Source organism: Gordionus sp. m RMFG-2023, chromosome 2 (assembly GCF_954871325.1).
Source record: "Gordionus sp. m RMFG-2023 chromosome 2, tfGorSpeb1-WG-v2, whole genome shotgun sequence".
Lineage (NCBI taxonomy): Eukaryota > Metazoa > Nematomorpha > Gordioida > Chordodea > Parachordodidae > Gordionus > Gordionus sp. m RMFG-2023.
Genome location: NC_088776.1, coordinates 51,780,551 through 51,807,641, shown reverse-complemented (window position 1 = coordinate 51,807,641; position 27,091 = coordinate 51,780,551). Strand labels below are relative to the sequence as shown.

Below are 27,091 nucleotides of genomic sequence, written 5' to 3'. Positions count from 1 at the left end.
AAAGTTAATATATGAATAAAATAATTGGTTTATCTTATAAGGTCTTCTACCAAAGATAAAATTAGATTTCATACTTTTTAATTTTTTTTAAGATTTATGATTGTTAAAAAAATATAATCTTTAAAGAATTCTAGCTTACTGACAATGTTTTTAAAATATATTATAAATCACCTAATTATTTAGTCGCCTTTAATTTGCCCTAAGTACAAATATATTTTTTTTAAATATAAATCTTAAGGTCTAAAAAAACGTGTGACCTCTTAAGATACTCATTTTTAGATATTAGTAATTATTGTGGTGACATCACGTATGAAGGCTATAATTTAATTTGACCCAAAACATGGATATTTTATAGTTATAAAATGTAATATAATATATAATTGATTTGTGTATATGTATGTTTCAAAAAAATATGCCCAAAGTAATTATATAAATTGGATCATTTAGCGATAAAATTTTACAAGTTATATAAATTTGTTTAATAAATAAGTATACATTATAATCTGTACAAATTGCAAATTTTCATATTAAAATAGTATATATGAAATAAATCTTTGGTTCAATGATTAGGTCTGATATGGTTAATGAATATGGTATTGCGATAAAAATATTGAGAGAATAAGTTAACAAAAGTATGTAAAAAGCGATATATAGATTATCTTAATTATTTGCTTTATTGGTTAGATTTGCGATTTATATTTTATAAAGAAAATATTCAAAAACTAATATCTGACAAAGATGGACGTCAACTTTTATCCAGATAACCTGAATAAACCTCGCATTCGATAATTATAAAATATATTAAAATTGTTATTTTTTTATACAAAAAAAAATGAGTGGTATTAAATTTGTAGTTTTATATTAAAAGGAAAAGGTAAATTAAGAAATTTAATTAAAATAATATTTATTTCATTAAATTATTAATCATGACCGGGACTTCACAAAATAAATTTTCAATAATCAACAATAAAAATATGGGAGGGGAGTTAAAACTATTTTGGCAATTCAAAATATTGTAATTTGTAAACAATTTTTTCTTCCGAGAGGCTAAAAAAATTACTAATTTTTGATCTTTAAATTGTCAATAATTTGTAGAAGAAGGTCATTCCCTCCAAAATGAGCGATGGCTTCTCGGATTCTGTAAAATTATAAAATAAAACAATTTTCGTTTCTCTAAAAAAGCTCGCATTTTAATATGGCGCGTTGTCTTTTTAATTGGCAAATGATGATAATTATATAATGTTACGAGGTTAACAAGTCCCACAAAAAAAAATAAAGAATATTTATTTCCATAAATTCAAAAATCCTTCCTTCCCCCATACTTAACTTAATCGTTCCTGTAAAAGAATTACTTTTCCTCCAACCCATTCAAGGTCTGCAAGGTATGTTTAAAAGATCCGCTTTCTTTCAACACCTCTACGCAATAAGTTTTGAGTTGCGGGTCATCCGTTCTACGTTTTAAGATATTCCTGATTCTACTTAACCCATTGGTCTCTTGATTGATGCCGTGGATTATGGGAAACGAATATTTGCCTTCCGTTAAGTCTTCACAAAACGCTTTGTTCTCGTGATACTTTTAATATCCGTATTTTTTTCCCCAAAAAGATATTAATAAAATGTAAATTGGAAAATTTTAATATATAGTTCGTTGTGACCTAACTTGACGAATAAAAATCTTATCTTAACAAGGCTAGACATATTTTTCTAACTGTTCACAAAAGTTTTGTAAATGATCGTATGATCAATTTCTTCTCTAAACAAAACGTAATTGACTACCAATTATCTGGTAAATAATCTCTAAGTGGTAACAAATAATAACAACCTTTACCCCGGTATTTTTTATATTTCTGTAGAATATCATCTATAATGGTTAATTGAATTATGGCAATAATTTGCTATTTTTTTTCTCTTATTTCTCATATGAGCTAATATAAATATTTGTTAGAAAATAAAATTTAAAAAGGTTGTAAATATTTAATCAAATTATAATTGATTTTTTTTTAAAAAAAGCAAACTTTAAAAATAAGCTAGATAAATTAAAATGGGCAAACGTTTTGTTGATCATAACGTAATATCTCTGAACAAGGTGACAATTTTTAAAACATTTATATTTTCATTATTGTCTATGAAAGGTTCTAAATATATTTTTCTATTAAATCACCAATAATTGTACTATTATTTTTATATTTATTCATAATCGTAAAAATGTTTCAAGCTGTCTTGCCAAGATTTCTAAAAATAACTCTTTCTGTAGTGGCGTTATGATATCTGATAGGCGGCATTAGTGTTGTTAAATGGTCGAGTTTTTATGACACGGAACTCGAGTCGTAAAAACTGCTCCGACTCAAGCCGATTAAGGAGTCGCATGAGCCGATTTAATTAGTCGACTCGCTGGGTCAACTCAATTTGTTCAATTTATTTATTTATGTGATTTATATTTTTTTTACATGTATTTTGTAAAATCCATTCGAGTCGATTTTTATAAACGGTTTACTCAAATGTGTAGTAAATTGCTAAATTATGGGTTACTATGAACAAAAATTATAAAAAGACGTTATCTCCATTTTATTTTAAGAATATTTATGTCGAAACTAAGAAGAATTCTGGACCCGAAATCGGGTTCAGGAATTTTATGGTGGAAATTTATCAAAAACCGATTTTCTAAAAGAGGTTGTAAGCCGACCCAATTCATATTACCCCCCTCTATATAGAATAGCTTATTGATGCTGCATTTTTCTATATTTTCATGCTATTATAACAACATGTGTAATAAATAAAAAGCTCATGATATTTTTAAAAAGCCATGGTTCTTGTATGTGAAATTATGATCATCTATTAAAAAATCTTAAACTAATGGCCAAAAAATTTTTAAATATCGAAAATTTAACGGAAAAAAAATATATACACCATTTTTAATGTAAAATTAAAGAATTGTGAAAATTATCACAAAATTTATGCAATTCGTAAAACTTTTGAGGAATGAAATCAAAAAATTTCCAATAACCACATGATCGCATAATATTATTGTATAATAAAAAAAAAAAAATTTAAAAAAAGTATTTTTTAAAAAAAATAATATTAAAAATTTTCCCTAATTTCAGGGACATTCATATGAGATATGCAAAAATATTATTATTTATTTCCAAAAAATAAAATAATAATAAATTTTCTCCCTTTTTAGTCATCTGGCTGGCAGCAGGAAATTTGAATTTTTAGATTATTTTCTTTATTTGTTATAATAATATATCTATGATATAAATTATCAAGATAAGATTAAAATGTCAAAATAAGGGATTTAAAAAGAGAATGTAAAAAAGTAAATAATATAAAAATAAAACAAGGCATATACAAAAGGAATAAGGTTAAGGGATTTAATTAAAAAGAGGATTATTTTATTTTTTAATGGTAATCGTACCTCTCTGCAGGACTGATATATATATTAAAAAGTTATGATTATGAATTCTTATATATAATTTTATAACATTTTTATTTTAATATATAAAATCGCCTCCGAATAAGCGAGCCAGCTAAAAAAAATACCAACTTCGGGGGACAATAAATTTGCATAATCATCGCGTATTTGAAAATAAATGGCCAGGTCATTGAGCAAATAGGTATAGTCGGATTGGTTTGAGCTAAAGAGTTGCATCAATTTGAAGGCTAGACGAAATAAACCCCCTGTTTCTAATTTTTTTTAATGAAGGGGAACAAAGATAATATATTTAATAAAAATTTGAAAATGGAGAAAGTAAAGATGAATGATGGAAAGAAAGGAATAACTTATATGGATTATATAATATTAATACCTATTTTCTAAAAATAAAGAGCATAGAAATAAAATATTGAATCAAATATAGGGGATTGATATATATTTGTTCGATTTAAGAGTTGCTAAAAAAATATTAAATTCTCTAACCCTTCCCCAGTGAAGTAATTGATTTTAAGGTTTTATTTTTAAGTGATAGGCTAATCTATTATTTTTTTAAAAAATTAGCAAATATTTAACATTTTTAAATCCAATAACATAATTCATAGATATATGTGTGCTTAACCAAATTTCATCCTCTATATCATCTTATAAACATTTCAATTCAAACATTTTAAAATTATCTTTTCCTCACTTTTTAAAATATATTTATATTTTTAAAATCATTTTATATAAATGCTTAACTGATAGCATCTAAAATACATTAATCTTATCAAAACTAAAAATAAAATAAAATAAATTATATAAAAATAAAGTCAATAAACTTTTAGCCACCATGGAAAAATATTCTTCTTCAGATGGACACACAAATGAATCCCTCCAATAAATGTCCATTCCTTGACCTCTGTGTAATTCTAAGAGTTCTTCTGGGGAAGAATAAAAAGAACAATAATTACATTACAAAAGTCAGCTATTTAAATTTCAGGTCCCTTCCTCTCTATCCAATTTAATCCTTAAATTACCATAAAAAAATTGAATTAAACCTGTATAAATTTTGATTGCTTGTGCATGGCCCAATAATAAAACCTTATCAAGGGCTAGGAAATATATAAAATTTGCAGCATTTATAGTTAAAGGGCATCCATATATAGTGTGTGCTACTGGTCGACCTCTTCTCATTTTACTATCATCTTCTATATCGTCAACTCTAATTTAGATAAATGTGGAAATAAATATGAATTATTTATTCCTTTTTTTTAGAACATATTGCATTTATATACATAGTTGGTGTCTCTCAACTTAAATATAAATTATACCCTTTTTTATTAGAGACCTGGAGGCAGGCCCAGAAGGGGCAAATAAATGGCATAATTTTTATCTGGGCCCGGCTTAAAATGTTTAAAAAAATCAAAATCCAGGCTAGGCACTGATCAAGAATGTTAAAAATATAGCCCAGGTTATTTTTAAAAAAATTCTTAATTTTATTATTTAAATCAGTTGGTAAATTCATGTAATGAAGTAAATATTCATTTGCATATTTTCTATATCCCATTGAAGCAATTTGAAAAGATCCAGGCTGGGGCATAAATTTTTCAAATATATTAAAGCCTAAATCTTGACCTTTAAGTATATGATTTCAATGTTTAATGAAAAAAATTGAAGTGTATATTTGTAAATATGATGAATAATTTAAACTTACAATAAGCTAGCATTATGTAACATTTGTATGATTTGTACAATCAATTCAATTTTGTCATCTGGTATGTTGAGCCAATGATTGAAAGCCTATTAAAGGTCAATATAAATTGTGTGAAATTAATCATAAGATTTCAAATAATTATAGAATATTAAAGAAACCCCTATTATATTAAATTATTTGCCAGTCATTTAAATGAATATCCAAGCAAATAACATCTAATTAAAACTTTTATAAAAAATTAATTGTATTAGTTATTAACAAAGTAAGGTTGGCTAAAACTATAGATCTCATAAAAAAAAATTGGGGAAACAAAATAAAATAAAATTAGTATGAAATTTTAAATTATACTTGCGAATTTCTCATTTTTTAAATAAAAAATTATATTTTTACTTAATTATTGCTAGATTAGATAAGATATAGAATCAAATTATACTTTAGACAATTTAGTTCTGATCTGTTTGCCTGGAAGTTCAGATATATAAAAATAGGGGGCTAGTAATTTCTGAGACATTTTTTAAAAGCATATAATGATAATAATTAATTACTTCATCAGGAACAATATTTACATTCATTTACAAAAGAATTGGAAACACATGTTATTAATAAAGCCCAACTTGTGGAGGGCTATTGTTTAAAAAAGAAAAGGGGTGAAGTTTTTCATTCATTAATATAAATAAACAATTAATCATAATTCATAATTGAAGAGACCAAAAATCTACTTTATCTAATTGAGACAGTAAGCTATAGAGTTGGACTTAGGATCAACTTTAACAAAACGGTTATTCTTCCCTCCCCAAATGCGCCTTCAATTCAAGATTTTACAGTTGGAGGGAATACAGTGAAAATAGTAGAGAATATAAAATACTTAGGGGTAATCTTGGATAACAAAGGAAGTTGTAAAGATGAGATGAAGATGAGAATACAGAAAGCTAGAGGTGCTTTCTACAGATATATGAAAATATGGAAAGCTAGCGAAATTTCAGTGTTTACTAGATTGAGAATATTCAACTCGTTGATTGTTCCAATTGCATTATATGGTGGAGATATCTGGGAGGCAAACAAAACAGAGATTTGACGGCTTCAATCTTTTATAAATAATTGTCTTCGTACGATACACGGGATTTTCTATCCAAGAGTAATCTCTAACTCGAATCTTTGGAGGAGGTCTACTCACACACCAGTGAATATTACTCTTAAGAAAAGACGGATTCAGTTATTAGGCCATGTAATAAGAAACTCTGATAATAATTTAGTCCATGATGCCATAACATGGCTGTACTCATATAAAGGTAAACAGTACACAAAATACAAAACATTATGGTACTATAAAACTATAAAAGATATAATGGATCTAAACGTTAACATGAAACAATTCATTAAACTGAACAACAATAAAAGATCCATTAAAAAACTGTTTCGCATCAAGAAAAGTTACCTTCAATAAATACAAAAATACATTCTCATAATGTATGTTACATTATCATCACCCATTAATCCTATAGTATATTTACCATCGTAATAAATTTCAAAAAATTTAAACTCATCATTATCAAACATTTCCAATACCATCATACATTCAAATCCTCTCATAAGTATATTTTATATTTCCTTACTAAAAATTGTTTTAATATAGTAAATATTTTTAATGGTAAATTGTCCTCAACCCACCACAACGTAATTAACTTTCACTGTAGTTATTGGGTATAGGCTCTTTTTTTGTCCCATTCCCTTTTATATAAGCCTATAGAGGTTTAAGTAATATTTTTCGAAATGTTGCGCCTACAAGTACGTGCGGCTTGCCCACAAACGTGTGGAGGGCTCCTCATATTTTAACTTTTATACCCAAATTTAATTGTTCCAATAAGATGGAAATGAGGAAAACCTAGCGTAGCTCTGTTGCATTTCAACACTAGAAGGCATAAGCGCTATATATCACGTATCACGTATAATTAGTGAGCTCAATAATATTTTAAAAAATGAAAAGAAAATGGCTAAAGTTTAAGCACTGTAATACTCTTATTTTATATATTTTGTTGCAAATATTTCTCGATTTTTCATAAAATATATTTAAACATCATAGGCAGCGTCGAACAGTTTGCATCTTATTTTTTTGAGGGGGTAGGGGTAAGCGGCTTTAATGGGGGTAGGTTAAAAAAAATTTTGAGGGGGGGGGGAGGTTATCTATTGAATTGACAAAATTTATTGCTGTAAAAATTAATACTTTTATTATAGAACTATTATAATACAATTCATTGACCAAATCTATATATTGCAAACAATCATACATATTGTTTTCCAAATAAAACTTTCTTCTATCCTTTTAAATGTAATATTTCAGCAAGCTCATAAAGTTATAATAATGAATTCATTGTAAATAATGGATGATTTAATTGAATTTATTATCTAGAAAATAAATCCTTTATATTCACAAAATATCGATAGTTGGTAGTAGAGAGATTAATTTAAGTTATCCTTTATAAATTCTTTGAATAGAGTATCATTATAATTAAAAAGATCTAAATAATAATGGGAAAATATCGCCGCCGAAGATGGTGAATATTTTTTAGGGGGGTAGGTAAAGGTTTTGGAAGGGGGTTTGCATCCAGTGAACATCCTGTCATGTAGACGCTGATCATAGGGGTAGTTGGGATTATTCTATGAATTTTAGGCTTTATCTACCAGTCCCCTCATTGACAGGCTTTTGGCTCACTTTTGCAAGATCTTTGGCCGGGTTTCCTTAGCCTATAGAGTACTAGAAAATATATTTATAGGATAGTAAGTTAATTTTAATAAAAACAATTTATTATCATTGGTGGTGTAAAGTAAAGTCTCGTTACCTTCTTTTAAAGGTAACGAATAATGGTAAAGTGTTTCACTTTTTGAGTAACGGCAGGGGTGTATCCAGGATTTTCCTGTAGGGGGGAGATTTAAAATAATTATATTATTATAAGTATAAATATAAATATGTGATATTTTATATTTATTCAGTAATTTAATTATTTTTTATAGAAAATTTTGGTTTTTATTTTTAAAGGGCAGAGATAATATTTTTTCAAGTGAAAGTAGTGTTGATAAATGGTCCGGCCATCTATGAGCAAAATCTACAAGCTTCCATAATATTATTTAGACTAAAATTTTAATCGGGCCGTTTTGAAGAATCGACCCAAAGGTTGATTAACAAATACAAAGTGTAATTTTATAATAATATTTCTTTTCTTAAATTTTTTCTTTTATATCCTTTTTGTGGCATCTCTAATTTTACTTTTCTCTAATTTTTTATCAGCGTTACCTAAAATATTTAGATTTCCATGTAAATTTATTGAATTATTGATTGGCATAGGCATCAACTTCACGGGGGCAGCAGGGCTTTCGCACTCATTGACAAATTTCTATGTTATTTTATTTCTATATTGCTATGCTCTTTCGTCTCTCCTCTTTCTATGTCCCTCACATAAAAAAATTGACAAATTATTATATGATAACTAATAACATTCTCACTATAATGACTCACAAGTTAAGGTGAAATCTATAAAACTGGCTCATTTTACACAATAATAGCAGATGAAGACGTGTATATATCTACAAAAGAGCAGATTTCTACATGTTATTGTTATATGAAAGTGGATTTAAAATATAAATTAAATATTTTTTAGGATTTTGTGAAGCATCGGAAACAAATTCTGAGCATTTATATATCATCAAAGATATATTACTTAGATATGCTTTATACATCAAAAAATGCGGAGGTCAATATTATAATAGAGCCTCTGACGTTGGTGGAAAGATATTTGGTTAAAAAATGCTTTTTTGCAATGAAGAATCAAGAGCAATCTATGTACATTGTGCAGACCACAAATTAAATCTTATGGTAAAAGATTCATTTAAACTAATATTCCCTATTTTATAGTATCAATGAAAGGTTTATTATAATTTGTTAGATTCTGCCAAACATGGAAATATCCGTCTAATATGAAAATGATAATTCAACTTCTTTGGTCATTACTCATTAGAACAATATCGCTAAAATAAATAGAAAGAAATTATGAAATAATCTTAAACTTTTATTGTAAATTACTGATATTTCTCCAAGGGCATGCAAAATAGGTTCTTCTAGATCCGAAAAAGACTGTAATCACTTAATGTCGAAGGTTTCATCTTATCGTGGTGCAGGCTTTTTGTAGTTTAACAAATTCTACCTATTTGGATATCTGGACATATCATACACGCTAGAAGTTTTATCATAGTTCTTAATAGAGATAAATTAAATAGAATATTTTTTGGTTGAAGAAAATTTCCTTATATCCTTCAGGGCTTAAGGTATACAAGAAATAATTATTTAAATTAATTTTAACTTTTTGTTAATATTTAGAATAGAATAGAATATAACCCATTTAAAATAGAATACTTTGCAATTCACAATTCATGAAGTCCTTTTATATTTTTTCAAAAATTCTTGCTACCCGCTGGCTATTCGCCTGTCTATGGGGGCTTAAATACTTTTTAAAATATGTTCAAAAGTTAAAGATAAAAATAATACATAATCTTTAAATTAATTGTAAAAAAAACCAAAAAAAAGCTTGTAAATTTAATTTTATATAAAGCCCGATTCAAGCCAATTTTTAAAAACGACCTGATTAAGATTTTAGCCCAAATAATATTATGTAAACTCGGGATTTGGCAAATAGAGATCCAAAGCCAAACCTTTTAACATCTATGAGCAAAATCTCCAGGTTTACATTATATAATCTTGGTTAAATCTTAATAGGGTCGTTTTTAAAAATCTACCTGAATTGGGCTTTTTAACAACACCTACCCTTATGCCATTTTAAATGGCGCCAGTGAGATTCCTGAACAGCACATTTTTAAATATTATAATTATACAAAACAATTAATTCAACAAATTGTAATCCTCCTTTTGTGAAATAAATAAAAAATGCTTCAAACATGCCTTTAGTGAAGGATATAATATAATAAATATTAATCTTTTTTTTAAAGGTAAAATCTATTTCATAAAAAATATTTATTATCATTCCTGAAAACGATCGTTATGCAGAATGAGCTGTTGATAGTATATAAATGAAATGTATATGAAGGCCAATTTATTTTACAATTTAAATTATATGAATGGAAGATTTATTTGTGTAGATTTCCTCCAAGAAATATGAGTGGTAAGTGTTTTATTACTCATTTTATTTATTATAATGCTAATTTCTCAATAATAGGTTTGAAATCAAATTAACCAGAATACAGAATACCTCTTTTATTTGTATTTTTCAAATGGAAATAAAATAAAATTTTCTATAAAATTACGTTAAAAACAAAGTGTCTTTATTTTTTATAATTTTAAAATTATTTATCTATTATTGCTAATAATTATCTAAATATCTATATGTACAATCAAAATTTTCAGAGTTGTTAAAAGATACTTTTAAAATGGATCTAGATACAGATACAGACACATAGTCTAAATTTATCTAGTAGATACAGATACAGCTTCTAAAAAGTTATCTTGATACAGATTCAATTTAAAATGTATATAGGTACAGATACATTTTTTATTATTCTCTTAGATAAGATTTGAATAAACCTAAATTAGGATTCTATTGTGAAAATTCATGAAATGATCTAAAATATTTATTGACTCGATATCACATTTATCAAAATATAACTAAAATAATGATTTTTAGATATTAATATAATATATGATTAATATAAATAATAATTATATATCATTAATAAAATAATATAATATATGATTAAATGATTATAAATAAATATTAGATTTCAGTAATAAAATATTTTTAAAATTTTGGTCATTAAGACATCCTCGTTTATCTGTAAAGATATTTTTAGCTCTACTAAAAAGTCTTTCAACAGGGGCGCTGGAAGGGATTGTGGTGTTATATTTAATGAATAACATTTTATACCAGGATATTGTTTAAAAATACTAAAATCTCGGCATTCATTTTTGAAAAAATTATTTAAAATTTGTTGATTATCAGAATTTAAATCATTAACAATATCTCCTGCTGTGGGATATTAAAATCGGATATAAAATTATTGGTTTTTTTTACAAAGGTTTATGATTCTGATATTCCAAAATCCTGAGCAGTAGTATAAAAATCTAATATTGATATTGGTGCAACTGTTTCTTCATCTTCCAGATCATCGATGGATTCACTAATATTTTCAATTGGCTTGAAAACTCTATCATAAATAAGTAATATTATGTTTATATTTATAATAAAATAAACCTAAAAGACTTAATAAAGTTTTTGGCATTATCAGTAATGGTCTTTGAGATTTTATTTTGTATGCAATAATCCTTTGCTATAACTTGTAAATTTTTTGCTATTTTATAATATGTATGACTACCAGTCATTCTTTTACAATCCAACGCTACATTTTTTCTTTCCAAACTTGTTGGATCTATATAGTGTGCAGTGACTCCTATGTATGAACTAAAAATTAACATTTCTTCAAACTGCTCAAATAATTTGTTTGTAAATAAATTATTATACAAATTTAAATGTTAGCTATACCGGCGATAGGCATTCCAACAATCTCTGCTGTGCATATTAACGATGGTTCTATTAGATTTTAATGATTTTTTTCTTTTCATTCTCCCATCTTTGGGAAATTCTAGCAACAACTGTCTGTCTGCAAATTATATTTTTTTGTGGAGCTAATGTTTTGATCATTTTTATAAATGATGGATTTTCAACAACTGAAAATGGCGGAATGCTATCTATAATAAAATCAGTAGTTATTAAATCATCTAAAGTGGTTTGGGTTAAAGCCTGAGGTCTCTTGGAAAAAAAATCAATGGACGATGAGAGTCCAATATTTTCTTTAATAGATTTTTTCTCATTCCCCTTTTTTATTTGGATTAAGAGTGTTTGATGTTTTCTCTTAAAATTAAAAATTAAAATTGTAAACATTTATTTAGTATCTATACCCTTAAATATTTTACAATGTTGCAAGTTGAGGTAATGCTAACTGAAATTTGTATATTTTTTGGTAGACATGTCAAACATTTTACTAACAGAAATTTGTTTTCTTTATTTTGAGATATTATTTTAAAATATGGTCTATAAATTGGCCATGGAATGTCGTCATTTTCGTCATCAATATTAATCTTAAAAATTAATATATTAATTAATATAATAGAATAAAATAAAATAAAATAAAATACCAATTCCATTGCAATTAAAAATGGCAAATTCTTGAGATGGATTGTAATTTCAGAATTTGCTTGTTATTGATAACTCGGACATAATATTTTATTAATATTTATATATTCTTTTTTATATGTAAGTTTTAATATTTTACATATATATATAATTTTTTAATATATATATTAATATTAAGTTATATGCTCATGTGAAATAAAATAAATTTTACATTCAAGTATTTTTATTTATAATATAAAAAAGCGTTATATAAAAGTATATCAAAATGTAACTTAAAAAGTATCTAAAAACAGATACAGATACCTTAAAATAATATCTAGATACAGATACTTTAATCAAAAATCTATCTAGATACAGATACCTATCTAGATATTTTAACAACACTGAAAATTTTACAATTTTTTGCCTGACATCTGGTTAAATAATGTATTTGCGAAAATATTATTATTGATAGTTTATGAGAGTAACATTTCATTCTTTAAAATATATATCAAATTATTAAAATTATTAAATACTCGGCAATGATACCAATTAGTACATGCACAAATGAACAAATGAGAGGACTCTTCCTTCATTATGAACAAAATTAATACATCTTAGAATTGATTGAATAGACTAGCGTTACTCATCGGGATCTAATCCTCAACACAGAATAAATTATTAATTATTTATGGATGATATTTTGATTAACTTTATAAATCATTATAAAATGTTTATTTATATTTTATTGTGATTTACATATCGGTTTATATAGTTATAATATTTTTTAACCGCATTATGCTCGCTCTTAATATTTTGAATTTTACAATATTTTATTAAATTTTATATGGTGAATAGTTCTAATAAATTTTATATGATTAGTTCTATTAAATAAATTTTTAATACTCTAGAAAAAATTATTTCAATATAAACCCCCCCCCCCCCAGTGGCCCCTACAACCGGGGGGGAGGGGGGGTCCGAAGCAACTGCTTCAGTAAATTTGAGTGGGGGTACTTTTTTTTAAATTTTTTTTTATTATTTAATTATTTTACTGTTTTGTTACATCCATCATGATCAAGTGATTTCTGGTTTATAAATGTAATAATAACCCCCCCCCCCCACCCCAGATTACATTTAACAGGTGCTTTTCAATCATAGTTGATGGCACTGATGTTTCGAAATCAGAAGCAATAGCTCTGATAGTAAGATATGTTGAAAATAGTGAGACGCCGAAGCCTGTTGAAAGACTGATTGACATATATTGTACGGGAAATACCACAGGTCTCGATATTAAGCATAATATAATATCCACAGTTACCCCTTTAGATGGGCAAAGTTATGATGGCGCCTCAAACATGAGTGGAAGAATCAATGGTGTGGCGGCCTTGATTAGAGCAGAGGAGCCAAAGGCTGCTTTTATTTGGTGTTATTATCATCGATTAAATTTAATCATTGTTCAATTATGCCAATCAATTAAAGAACTTCGAAATGTTCTAGGAATACTAGACGAGATTTATATCTATTTTAATGGTGTAAAAAGATATGAGGTACTCAAAGAATGTCAGTGTAATAATCTGGAAAAATCGCAACGATTTCTACGCATCACCTTGAATTCATAGTGGCGCGATTGCGATCGCGATTTAACAGCTGATTGATTTTTAAAATCTGTTTATGAGATCAATTTTTATTTATTAATATTAATTTTATCTTTAATTCAAATTTTAATAATAATCTAAGAAATAATGATTTTAATAAAGAATAATTGATCTCATAAACAGATTTTAAAAATCAATCAGCTGTTAAATCGCGATCGCAATCGCGCCACTATGAATTCAAGGTCAAGAATACCACTCGGTAATAGTACCTTATTTATTTAGATTTAAAATGTTTTTTTATTTAGAAGCTGGCTATCGTCATATAAAGCGATTGTAAATTTTTTTCTACTTTATGATTCCTTGAGGGCAGCTTTAACAAATTTAAAGGATTCTGAAGATCCTGCCACTTCCACTATGACTAGTGCTATAGTCTTTAGAATAGAAGAATTTGATTTTATCTTATCACTTTGTGTTTTGGATAAAATATTGTTGATAACAAGTTTGGCTTGTACAAAATTGCAAACCATTTTGAAGGATATAGGGTTTGCAATAAATCAAATTCAATTGGCAAAAGATTGCTTGATTAATTTGAGAAGTATAATATAAAATATTGTCTTAATTACTTTTTAATCTAATAGATAATAACACTGAATTTCTGAATTTTTTTTCAAAGGCACAAGATTTTATGAAGGCGAAAAATTTACCTTTTGATTTTTAAAGTTCTAGACTTCAAACATTACAATCCAAAAAGGAGAGGTATATATACTTTCATCATTAAATATACAAATTTTTTTTAGCTTTAAAATAGTTGTGTTTTATGCTGCACTCAATTTAATTATTATGTAGTTTAATGAAAGATTTAATGATGATTAGATGAAATTTTACATCAAACATAATTTTTTTACGCCAAAGGGAATGGCAGAAACAATTATTAAAGAAGATATCGAGGATATCTGTGAATTTTACAATTTAATCAAGTCAAATTTTCGAAGAAATGTTGAAGTTTAGACATATTTATAAGATGGCCAAAATGGGGAATGTAATTATTACTTATGACCTAGAGATTCAAGAATCTAAAGATTTGTCAGATTCTGAGAATTGTAAATTTATTTAATTAAAATATTTTTACCAATACATTATTTAGCTTCTCTGATGATGATGATAATTCAGGGACTTACGATTCAGATTGGAAAAACTATTCATTTATTTTACCTTATCGTCTACTTTTAATTTTTCTGCTTACCCTAATTTAACAATTTTATATAAATATTTATTAACCATTCCCTACAACCTCATGTACTGCCGAAAGAGTCATGAGTAAAATTAAATTAATTAAAACAAGACTTCGTAGTACGGTAAGGTTCATTTCTCAATAATTTAACCATATTATCAATGGAAAATTTTTATTTAAACAATTAAATATTGATAAAATTATAAATTCTTTCGCTTTCTCTTCCCCTAATTTATCTAAATTATTAATTTAAAAATAAAATTTATAAAAGTATATATTTTTTGCATTTTATTTATATTATATAAAAATTGCTGCAATAAAAATTATTTTTGAAATTTATGGGTGTCATAAAATAATTATCATTTTTTCGAGGGGGGGGGTGTACTTTTCAAGGTGGTACTTTCAGGGGGGGTATTTTGCTTCATTCGCTCAGAAAGTGTAGTGGTCACTGCCCCCCTCTCCTAGTAGGAAATTCCTGGATACACCATTTTTATGAGTCGCTCTTGTTGAGACAGAGATTTGTATATTTTTTGACATATTTCATTTTATCATTTTTTAAATTTTTGTTGGCATTTTTAATCATTTTATTCCTTTATTTTTTTAGTCATATATTTATAACTGAATTGATAATTTGAAGAGGAAAATTTAATAAAATTAGAATTTATTTTATTTAAGAATATTAATTAGGCCTAAGTTCATACAATTAGTGTTGTTAAACTAATTGATTTGAACCAATTTTTAAAAATTGCCTACTCAATATTTTACCCAGTATAATATTATGCAAGCCTGAAGATTTTTCTCAGATAAATTCTATATGGAAACAACATTTGCAAAATTCATAATTTTATATGCACAATAAGTTTTATTCCTGGTGCAATATGTTTTAATGTATGATGAAGATTCTATTGTGCTATAGTCTTTTAATTATTAAAAATTTAATAGCTAAAATATAGTGTTTAACCTATCGTTTTTGACATATTTTTATCAAAAAATATTACACCATGAATATTAGGCTGTGGAAACTGGGCTTTTGGCCTGGTAAAAGTGAACCGCCTCCATATGTGGGATTAGGGTGTGGGGGGGGGGTCATAAAATGAGGCCATTGGAAATAAATTTCCCACGCGGTTGCATCATCGCCAGCAGTCCATATCTGGTTGGAGCCCCTTATGATACATTTAACAATACTATTCAAAGGAAAATTATCAGCAATATTTGAGCGAAAATATTTAAGAATATTTATTAAAAGAGTTATAGACAAAATAAATGCACATAATAATAATTGTTTATAAGAATTCGGTCCCTTCTATCTGTGTATCAGTTTGCGTAAGTACTCGGATATTCTATCCAAAGGGCAAAGTAATAATTGGGGGGAGAGTTGGCAAAGTAATAACTGGCGGAAGAGTTGGCAAAGTAATAACTGGCGGAAGAGTTGGCAAAGTAATAACTGGCGGGAGAGTTGGCAAAGTAATAACTGGCGGGAGAGTTGGCAAAGTAATAACTGGCGGGAGAGTTGGCAAAGTAATAACTGGCGGGAGAGTTGGCAAAGTAATAACTGGCGGGAGAGTTGGCAAAGTAATAATTGGCGGGAGAGTTGGCAAAGTAATAACTGGCGGGAGAGTTGGCAAAGTAATAATTGGCGGGAGAGTTGGCAAAGTAATAACTGGCGGGAGAGTTGGCAAAGTAATCAATGTCGGAATTGTGGGTGGCGTAATAGGGGGTAGCATAAAAGGAGGTAGTGGCAGCATGACTGGCTGATTGCCAAATTGAGGAATTGGATCACGGAAAACGTTTCTGTCACCCCGAGAGTAAATAGTGTTAGCCATGCCAAAAAATATACCCTCTTTATAATTTTTGAAGCCACCAATCTTGGACCAAGGTGAGCCATAACATCCCCTTTTCCCCCCATAACAACTCTTTATAATGTTCAGAAGAACCTTTTTACGTATGATTTTAGGCTTTCGGTGGTGGGAAGAGGATTTTTCATAATGCCTTTTGCACTTGCCTAACTTCATATCCCAATAAGAACAATCCTTTTTGTCTTCGGTAGTAGAGGTAATGGGGGAAGTCGTGGTATCCGTTGAAGCTTAGTTTAAAGTTTTATGATTTGAATTATATATAATAGATTAAATAGCTATCAATATAAAATTTATTACCAGATACCGAAAGTGTTGTTGAATCACTACTGCTATACTTGCGGCTTTTTTTATGCCATCTGCTTTTTTTACCTTTATGGTTCTTTTTATTTTTCCTCCGCTTTTTATTTTTTCCTTTTCCGCCTTTGATATTTTTTTTGAGTAACCATTTCTTGAGATCATTTAAATCATCATCATCACTGTCGACATCTGTTGCTGTTGTTATTATGATAGCTTTAGTGGTTTCTGTCGAATTCCCGCTTTTGTTTTTATTTTCGCCTTTGCTTATATAGTCACCCTTGTTATAGCCATCTTTGCTATAGCCGCCTTTTTTGGATTCTCTATAGTAATAGTAAGCATCCTAAATGGCAAGAAATTGTTTAAAATTATTTCTATTTTAGTTAGAAATTTTGATATATTTTTAAATATCCTTAAATTGTCCGATTTGTAATATTGTAAAAAATATCCAATTTTACAGGATATGTTCTGATCACATAAATACTAACAATTAAAAATGCTATATTGATATAATGAATTCCATACTGTGCTTGTTGAGGCTTCTAATGTTGTAGTCGAGTAGAAGGTAACAGTTGAGGGGGAGCTATAAGTTGAGGGTTCATCTGTTGTTGTTGTTTCCTCATACTGATAATCTCCGCTGCTTTTCACCTTCATAACTTTGAAATTGCACCTCAATTTTCCAGCTAAGCAATCAGAGACTGGTAAATAATTTGCGTAAAACAAGGAATTTAATTGATATTTTTTATTTTAAATTAATTTGGGATTTACATTTCAGAGATGTAATAATGAATAGAAAATGCCATAAAATTTTGTGTTCAAAAATTCTAATAGTAAATACTATATAATTTTTTTTTTTTCAAATAGTCCGTAAATTTGTAAAAAGTTATATTACTTGTTCCTTTAAAGCCAGATTTTTTTCCGCCATTACCAGAACCCCTGAACCCGTATGAAGGTACTTGTAGAAAAGATTGGGACTGAGTTCGATAAGGTTGGGGTTGAGAATCTTAAATTTATATAAATGTTTAAATGTATAATTGCAATTATAATCAATTCATATTTTATAAAATTATAAATATTTAAAAATATATATTATAATTTTACCGTAGCCTTTACTGCCATAGTAATAGTCCAAATTTTTTGAATAGATAGATGATAAATAAACTAACTAAATTTGTGAGTTTTTTTTTAAAAAAAATTAATTTACAAAAAAATATAATTTAATTGAATATCGATCTAATTTAATTTATAATAAATTTAAATTAAAAGTTTTATACCGTAAAGATTAATAGGCAACTCAATTGCATTGTTTGTGACTCTCCTTTATTCAGAAACCTTAATAATTAAAGTTTTATATAAAATCATGATTCATTTAACAATTTAAATTTTTTAAACATAGTTTTTGATTTTGTGTGATTTCATACTATAATTATATTAGAAATCTTAATTATTCAAAAGAAAATTTTTTATAATATTTTGAAAAGTAAACAATTGTGTGTTATTTTTTCGACTTCCCCGAAATTTAATCAGCGTAAGCTCTATAATATTTTTTATTGAATTCAATAAAAGTGACTTTTGAGCATGTTATAGGCACGTAAGTAGCGTAGGGGGGGGGGCAGATAAAAAATGAAGATACCTAAAATATTTTTCAAAAATATTATTGATTATATTAACCTTTATGATTTTATAATGATCATTCCTATCTCTCTCTTATTAAATATATTTAATTACAAATATCTACTAATTTATTCCATCAATTATTTGCCTATTCAAGTTTTTTTGACATAATATTTATCTACCATTTTTAAATTTCCTGTCATCAAATAATTAAAAAATTTTTTTACTTTTATATAAGAAATTTTTTACACTTATTAATGATGGTAACATTCCTGATCCTAGAATTTTTAAATATTTTATTTTATACTCTTAGTAATTAAAACCACTCTTCTAATAAATACAAATAATGGAGGTACAAGTGGAAGAATAATTGTTGATATGAATAAAAGTCAGGATATAGGGCCATCGCAAATTTTACTAAATAATAAATTGTGATCACTTATATTATATTTTATAATTTTCACAATTAATCGAAACGAGGGCACAATGACCATCCATTAAGATATAGCCAATTTGTTGGATAAAGATAATATTAGCTTAGAAGAAAGACATATTGGGGAGACCGGGGCCATACGTCAGGTGTTTTTCCCTTTTAGGATAAAATTTTAATTATATATAATTAGATAAAACTAATTATAACATTAGATAATCTCATTTTAAAAAATAAAAAATTACCTGGGCTTCCTACCTTCTATAGTATGGACGCTATCAAGGTTTAAGTAAAATTAGTTCTTATTGGTAAGATGACAAGCCCTTCGGGGTAAGATATAATATCAAATTTACATTAATTTTATAATTTTCATTGCTATAATTTGAATTTAAGTTTACCTATTATTCTAAATAATTAATTATAAATCCAATCTATCTTATAAAACATCTATAAGTTTAAAAAAAAATTATAAATTTTGAATTTTCTTACTTTAATTTTAATGTCGAATTTTTAATTCCTTATTTTTTCTACTCTTGATTTAATTATTTAAATATAATCTCTATCTAACGACTGTAAAAATTAACCACACATTTCATTAATACAAATTATATATATATTTAAAAAAATTAATTATCACAATAAGGGCACACAGAAAAAAAGATCATTCCTAGTACAATTAGAATGTGCCCATTCAGGACATTTGATTTGGCACACTTTTCTCGTTTTTTTTACTATATTGTTATAACTTTGACTACGCAATATACAATTCCAATCTTTCTTTATATTTTTTATCTTTTTTACATTTTTACATTTTACTAATTTATTTCATATGGAGATGCGGTAATTATTTCTGATATTTTTTTTCCCCTTTTGTCAATAGGAACATAACGTTTCGGCATTGGAATAACTGAATTTGAATTAAATCTATAAGAACATGAATGAATATTATTATCATTTAATAGCTTTTCAATATACCTATGATTCGAATTTAGCTAATTAAGGAGTCTAAAAATTTTAGATATATTTTACGATTAAATTCTATTTTATTTGCCATTTTACTCCCTGATGCTTTACCCCCGGGGTAGTGAGTTGGTTTAAAAGGCTCTAGAATATTGCCAGATAAGCTTAAAAAACCTGGATTAAGTTTATAGGTAGCCTAGAAATTTAGGGAATATGGCATAAATTTCATTTAATCTGAGGGAATACTTTTGATTCAAAGCCAAAAATTGTTTTAAAAAAGTTGATACAAAAGGGCTATAAAATTGTTATTGATCAATATCTTTTAAATACGGAGCTCTTACTAAATGAACATAAGATAGATAATATGTAATGAAATACATCTTTTGAAATTTGAAACAATTAGCTCTAAAAATGAAAAGGTTATAGACGTTTACCTTCTTACCCCACTTGCCATAAGGCCTTGTTCTCCCCTCTTCTTAAAAAAGTATTAAAGATATTGTAGTTAATGATTGTAAAATAATATTTATAAATGTTTATATTTTACTGCCTTAGGAGTTAATTTCATATTATTTTATATTATGCTCAATTGATTTTAAATGTTTATATTTTACTGTTTGAGGCGTTTAATTTCACATTATATTATGTTCAATTAATTTAAAATATATATCTGACTGTTGGATTATATATTTGAACACATAAATATCGAAATAATTTAAGATTAATAAAATTAATTTTAATAAAAATAAAATTCTCGTTCAACTAGATTAATTCTATCATTTCAATTCTAACCTTTCCCAAGCAATAGTATCACACCCTAACCTAATGCCTACAGATATGTATGATAAGTATTTTATTTAATAATAGACTTGTATTCCACCCAATTATCAATATTCATAAACTATTTGTGATAATAGATAGTTTAAATCAAAGCAGCTATTTTACCAGATGGTTGGGGCTTGCATAATTTATTCAAGATAATGGACCATGTTGCAAGATATGTGTCTTGTTTGTCCCAAGATATACTGGAAGAAATTTAGTTAAGCTTAACAGACTTGTTAAGACTCCATTCAACAGACACAAAGATACCTGAGAAATTTTTGACAATCATCAAAAAACAAATTATCACAAAAACTGTGAATAATTTAAAGTGGGAATATGATTCCCTTTTCATCATACATTGATAGAAATAGGATAAAACTAGCACAATAAAATAAAAATAAAATTAATTATTGAAGCCATTCAGTATTGTGTATAGGGCCTAGCATTAAAGGACCATCTGGGTTCAGGAAGTTTGAGTCTCGATAATAATAATAATGAAGGTGTCTTATAAAATTTAAGCCCAGGGGATTTCGCATTCATGAGAGTCATAGCAGTAATATATATGCTATATTTAGCCCCAGGATTCAAAATATTTTTGAAAAATGGATTAATGAAATCGATTCTGCCCCATATTTCTCAATTGATGAGACCACAGATATTTCTTGGCATTGAACAGATGTCATTTACATTGATACTCAAAATAATACTATTATGGAAATGTGTCTTCAATTTATTCCCGTTTCAAGCATGAATGGGTATGCTTTAGCTGATGTAATATTTGAGAATCTTAAAAAATTTAGAGTAATAATTAATCTCATGATAAAATTAGTTTTTTAAAAAATATAGCTGAATATAAATTTGATACGTATACAAGGGCATGATCGAGATCGTGCAATGAGTGGACAATTCTGTGGGCTTCAGTCATTTAAGAAAAGAAAATGTCCATAGATGAAGAATTTTATATTTTATATATTCGTGTCGACTCAAAAGCAAAGCTTTACGAGTTTAATATTTGTCCCCCTTGACTTGCAGTAAGGTAAGCCCATCGTTCAAACATTATTATAGGGTCAGTAGAAGAGTATTATAAAATAAAAATCTTTATCACTTAGATACATTTATGACTAAAAGGTTCTTAATTCATCAGACAGCACCTACGAATTTGCAGGTACCACTTCCATAAAATTCCGAATCTTTTTCCAATTTCGATAGAGAAAAGTTAAATATATTTCAGGTTTTTATTCATGAGTATGTTAAGTATCCCATGATGCCTAACTATCCTAATGTCATCTATGGTATAAAAGATTAACTATAGTTGATACCCAAAAAATATTGGATGATTTGCATCATTTCAAATATCTATTAGACTATTTTCTTAATGTATTAAAATAATATATATTAGCAATTCTTTTCATGTGTATACTACAACTAATGAGAGAATATTCTCTTTTTAAGAATAATAAAAACATACCTAAGAAGTAAAACTTCTGATGAATGGTTTAACTCTTTTGAATATACATAGACATTTGATGCCAAGCAAGGATGCGTTAATTGAAAAATTAGTTTAATACCAATGAAGATTGGATTTTACATTTTAATAATATTTTCGCAATTTTATATTTTAATGCGTTATATATTTTTTTAATGAGTACAATACTTTATCAGTTTTATTATACATATAAAATACAATTATTCTTAAGAAATTTTTTAAGTATTAATTTTTATTTTCAAATATAAAAATTTTTAAATATATTTTATATATAAATTTTAAAGGATCAAAAAATTTCAAATTTCTATCTTGCGTCATTTATTTTATAGCAGAGACCTGCAGAGGTACCATTTGCACGGCCCGGCCTGGTTTTAAATTTTTTAGGCCCGGCCCGAATATTTTTTAAAAAAAATTTTTACGGCCCGGCCCGGATTTAAAAATTTCAGGCCCGGCTCGGAATTTTTTAAAATTATATTCGACCTGGTATATACAAAAATTAACCTATGAGGTATTTTACCATATTTTTCAGCGAGTATTATCGCTTATTATTTAAAAAATACATGTAAAAAGCTAATATTTTGAGAATATTATATTGAATTTATAAAAATTATAAAACTGTTATTTATAAAAATGGATATTTTGAGCATATACTATATTTTATATTGCATTTAGAAAAAAAAACTAATATTCATAAAAATGGTAATAATATTTGTCATATACTATATTTTATATTACATTTAAAAAAAATAAAACTAATATTTAATTTATAAAAATGGAAAATATTTTGAGAATATAATATATTGTATTTAATTTACTATTTAATTTATAAAATAAAAATAAATCGCTATTTAAAAAAATGCATGTATAATAAATAGTATTTTGAAAATATAATCTAATTGCACAATATTAATATAATTTATTTTATAATATAAATTTTTAATAAAAGAAGATAATTGTATTATATAATATAGTAAAAAAAAATAATGAAAAATGTTGGATTATAAACTTTCATGACTCAAGGTAAATATAATAAATGCAATAAATATTTGACAGTTTGCAAAGTAAAAAACCAGCATGATTGACGAAACCCTATACTCAAGAAAGATATTAAAAATTCACAAATTATCATGAAGAAAGAGAAGCATATCTACCTTTTCAGGTTGAAGATTACTTCTTCTTTCTTCAAGAATTCTCCCAGTAGTGGAAAAATTCCGCTCACAGCTTGCACTTAGAAACAGGAATTGCCAATTTTGCTAAAATTGGAAATTCGCTTTGATGAGCCGCCCACCACTCTAACAAATTATCCACCTTAAATGTTTTATCTATTATTTATGTAATTATAATATTCATCATCGGGTATTGACATATTACCAGAATTACCATCGCCCCATTTGTCATAAAACGATTCAGTTTGTTTAACAACAGTCGTAATTTGACTGGTCGATGGTATTTTATTTACTTCCTGAGCCTCTTGTAATTTAATATAATCTTTTATATAGTTTTCCGTCATTTTACGATCTGTCCCTGACTACATACGTAATTGTTTGAATTTGGGACAGAGAAAAAGAGAAATAAAATGATACTTGTGTAAAACAAATTTTTCAATTAAAAAATGCTTTATATTAAGTAAAATCAATTTTATTTCTCCTTTTCGCTTTGAAAGGTATTACAAACTTTAAGAAGTGATATTCCTTTATTTGATTGTTTTGGTAAAATATATATTCTAAAAATTTAGATATGAATTATAAAAAAAATATTAATAATACTTGAATATTGGGGCTTATTTAAGATATTCCTTTATTTGATTGTTTTGGTAAAATATGTTGTAAAAATTTAGATATGAATTATAAAAAAATATATTAATACTTTGAATAAATTTGCAGGAAATTAATAATTAGATCGATCTGTGGGTTGTTAGGTAGTGTTAACCATCACCCAATATTATATTAATCATAACTTTAATATGATATAATATAACTATTAACTCATAATGTAAAAATTTTTATAAAAATTAAGACCCGGCCCGGCCCGGGTTTAACAATCTTAGGCCCGGCCCGGCCCGGATATATTTTAAAAAAAAAATTTTAGGCCCGGCCCGGATATGTTTAAAAAAAAATTTTTTTGGCCCGGCCCGGATATATTTAAAAAATTTAAAATACGGCCAGGCCCTGCCCGGGCCGGGTTAAGGGCCGGGCCTGCAGGCCTCTGTTTTATAGTGATTCATATGCTGGTTATATTCATTTAATATTATTATAATTCACATTTATTTTATGTTTTTTTTATATATGCCGGTTTTATATGTTATAATTCACATTAATTTGAAATTGTGTATTAGAAATAGTTCTTTAGTCCTATTAAATTTAGGAAACTTAAGATATTATTGAATAATAATGATATTATCGGAAAGAAAAATTTAATCATCACCCTAGATTCCTGCGTACGCGCCTGACATGTTAATATACTTAGAAATATACTATTAATAAAGAAAGTAGGACGAAAGTTATAATAATGGTTTACTTGGAACATGTATACGTATAAAACTTCTATATATTTGTATCGTTAGTGAATAATCAAGATTTTCCTTTTCCCAAAATAGATTTGCTATTTATTTTTACAAAATGTTTTATTAGTAAGTGAAAGTAAATTTAAAATACCGTTTTAAAACTTTTATAACTATCTTATATATTTTTTAAGTAAAATTAAAACTAATATTATTTTAAAATTAAATCAGAATTTCATGAATAGTTACTATTATTTCTTTTAAATAAAAAAAAAATATATATATAAATTATGTTTTATAATTATACGATTTAAAATATCTTTCCTAAAATTGGTTTATGATGTGGTTACTCGAAAAAAACTTTGACCGAGAGATATAAAAGTGAACATAAAAAATATCCTTATAGTTAAAGTTATGTTCCTTAAAATTTATAGTTTCTTATTATATTTATTTTGTGAATAGAATAAATTGTAATAAATTAGTATATACAGTGGTAAATAGGTCATTTGTTTTATTTAATTAAGGGTTATAATTTTATTTTATACTTGTCAAGTTAAAAGATGTTTTATTGCAATTGAGCTCACACAAACACTGGTTAAGTAATAAATTATTAATCACAACCTTGGCACAGGATCACATCATACAATCAATATTATATTAATATATGAGGTTTTCTTTTATTAGATTCACTTATTGTTGGCCTTAGGCTCTATCAAATTTTTATAAAGATAATTTTGTGATTTCACTTTTTTACGCAAATGAAAAAATTAGTAACTTTTACTAACTTTTCTTTCAAATTCCTATTTATAGTGATATATTATATACATTTTTAAAAGAGAGGGGTAGGTATGGGTGGGGAGGGAATTTTTTTTATTAGTTTAAAATGATAGAGAACATGAAATTTCCAAAGGGGAGATTTCTCTTTGCTCTTCCATTCATGGCTACGCCTATGGTAATCCTATTTAAAATGACTCTACTGATTATGAGTATTTTTTAAAAATCAACTCATCCATCTATCTATCTCCCCAAAAAAGAAATTAAGAACTAATTGTTAATTAATGAATATAAGTATATATGATTAATTATTTGATTTAAACATGGCCATAATTATTTAAAATTAAAAAATTTGGATAATTTGTTGTAAAACAGGCTAGATTCGATGGAAAGCGGCCTGACGGAATCACCTGATTCCATGGAAATGGGTCCAATTTCTCGTTTGGACTGGGGTTATATGGCAAACGTTTTGCGCTTTTGTGAAAAAAATTTATCTTATAAAATTTAACTAATCGTATTATTGGATTACCTCATCATTAGGCTATAAAATAAAATAAAAACATGGTCTTTCTATCTTTTATACTTCTGCCCTATTAAGGAGTAGTAAAAGTCTTTATTTTTACTATTTAACAACGACCCTGAGTAACATGGTTAGTGCTTCAGAGTAAGATGACAAATATCAAATTTAACCTAAAAAATATTTTTAATTATAATTGTTATGATCTTTATTTTTATAAAAAATATAATATTTAATTTTTTAAATTTTTTTTCTTCCTAATTTATAGTTATTTTAATTTGTTTAGGAAATCAAAAATGAATGATTAATTAAGTTGGTATGAAATGAAAAACATAATATATAATTTTTTAAAAAAATGAATATTTTTTAAAATAATAGTCTTAACAATAAAGATACATATAAAATAGATAATTCCTGGCTCAAATAAGACATGCCTATTCAGGATAATTAGTATACATTATATCAAATCTTCACACTTTTTGGAAGTACAATATTACATATCTCTAAATTTAACCCCCCCCCCAAACAACAAAACAAAATTTTCTTATACCTATCCCCTAATTTCTTTAGCAAAAATAGGAGATCGAGAAACCATTAGAATTAGCTTATAAAAACTATACCTCCTGTCCTCCATCTCTCTTTCTTCATGTCCCTTTCACACTTATTATATTTCAATGATGAAATCGTGTCATGCTACCAGGTCTATCACATTGATTA

At 26.6% G+C, this 27,091-nt stretch overlaps 1 protein-coding gene across 3 annotated transcripts; it reads right to left on the bottom strand.

Annotated features, from left to right (window-relative positions):
• Positions 1 to 398: 398 nt before the first annotated feature.
• Positions 399 to 5,754, bottom strand: LOC135923249 (geranylgeranyl pyrophosphate synthase-like). 3 transcript variants are annotated; one of them, XM_065457902.1, is made up of 8 exons: positions 5,672 to 5,754; positions 5,560 to 5,628; positions 5,127 to 5,212; positions 4,471 to 4,634; positions 4,252 to 4,350; positions 3,545 to 3,684; positions 1,353 to 1,573; positions 399 to 1,138 (listed from the first exon to the last, which is right to left on the bottom strand). In XM_065457902.1, exons 1-8 carry the CDS (start codon positions 5,696 to 5,698, stop codon positions 1,060 to 1,062), a joined length of 885 nt encoding a protein of 294 aa, XP_065313974.1. In that variant the 5' UTR covers positions 5,699 to 5,754; the 3' UTR covers positions 399 to 1,059. The 3 variants fall into 3 exon arrangements, with proteins under 3 accessions (XP_065313974.1, XP_065313972.1, XP_065313975.1); XM_065457900.1 differs by having other exon boundaries at positions 4,252 to 4,353; positions 5,672 to 5,753; XM_065457903.1 differs by lacking the exon at positions 5,560 to 5,628 and having other exon boundaries at positions 4,252 to 4,353; positions 5,672 to 5,713.
• Positions 5,755 to 27,091: the final 21,337 nt, after the last annotated feature.

Coding starts and splice junctions, on each gene's coding strand:
- LOC135923249 (XM_065457900.1), bottom strand. CDS start 5,698: ATGAATGTAAATATTGTTCCTGATGAA. Junction 4,354..4,470: donor AGCAATCAAAATTTATACAG/GTTTAATTCAAT, acceptor ATTCTTCCCCAG/AAGAACTCTTAGAATTACAC. Junction 1,574..3,544: donor CAAATTTATTGTCCCCCGAA/GTTGGTATTTTT, acceptor GGATATTAAAAG/TATCACGAGAACAAAGCGTT.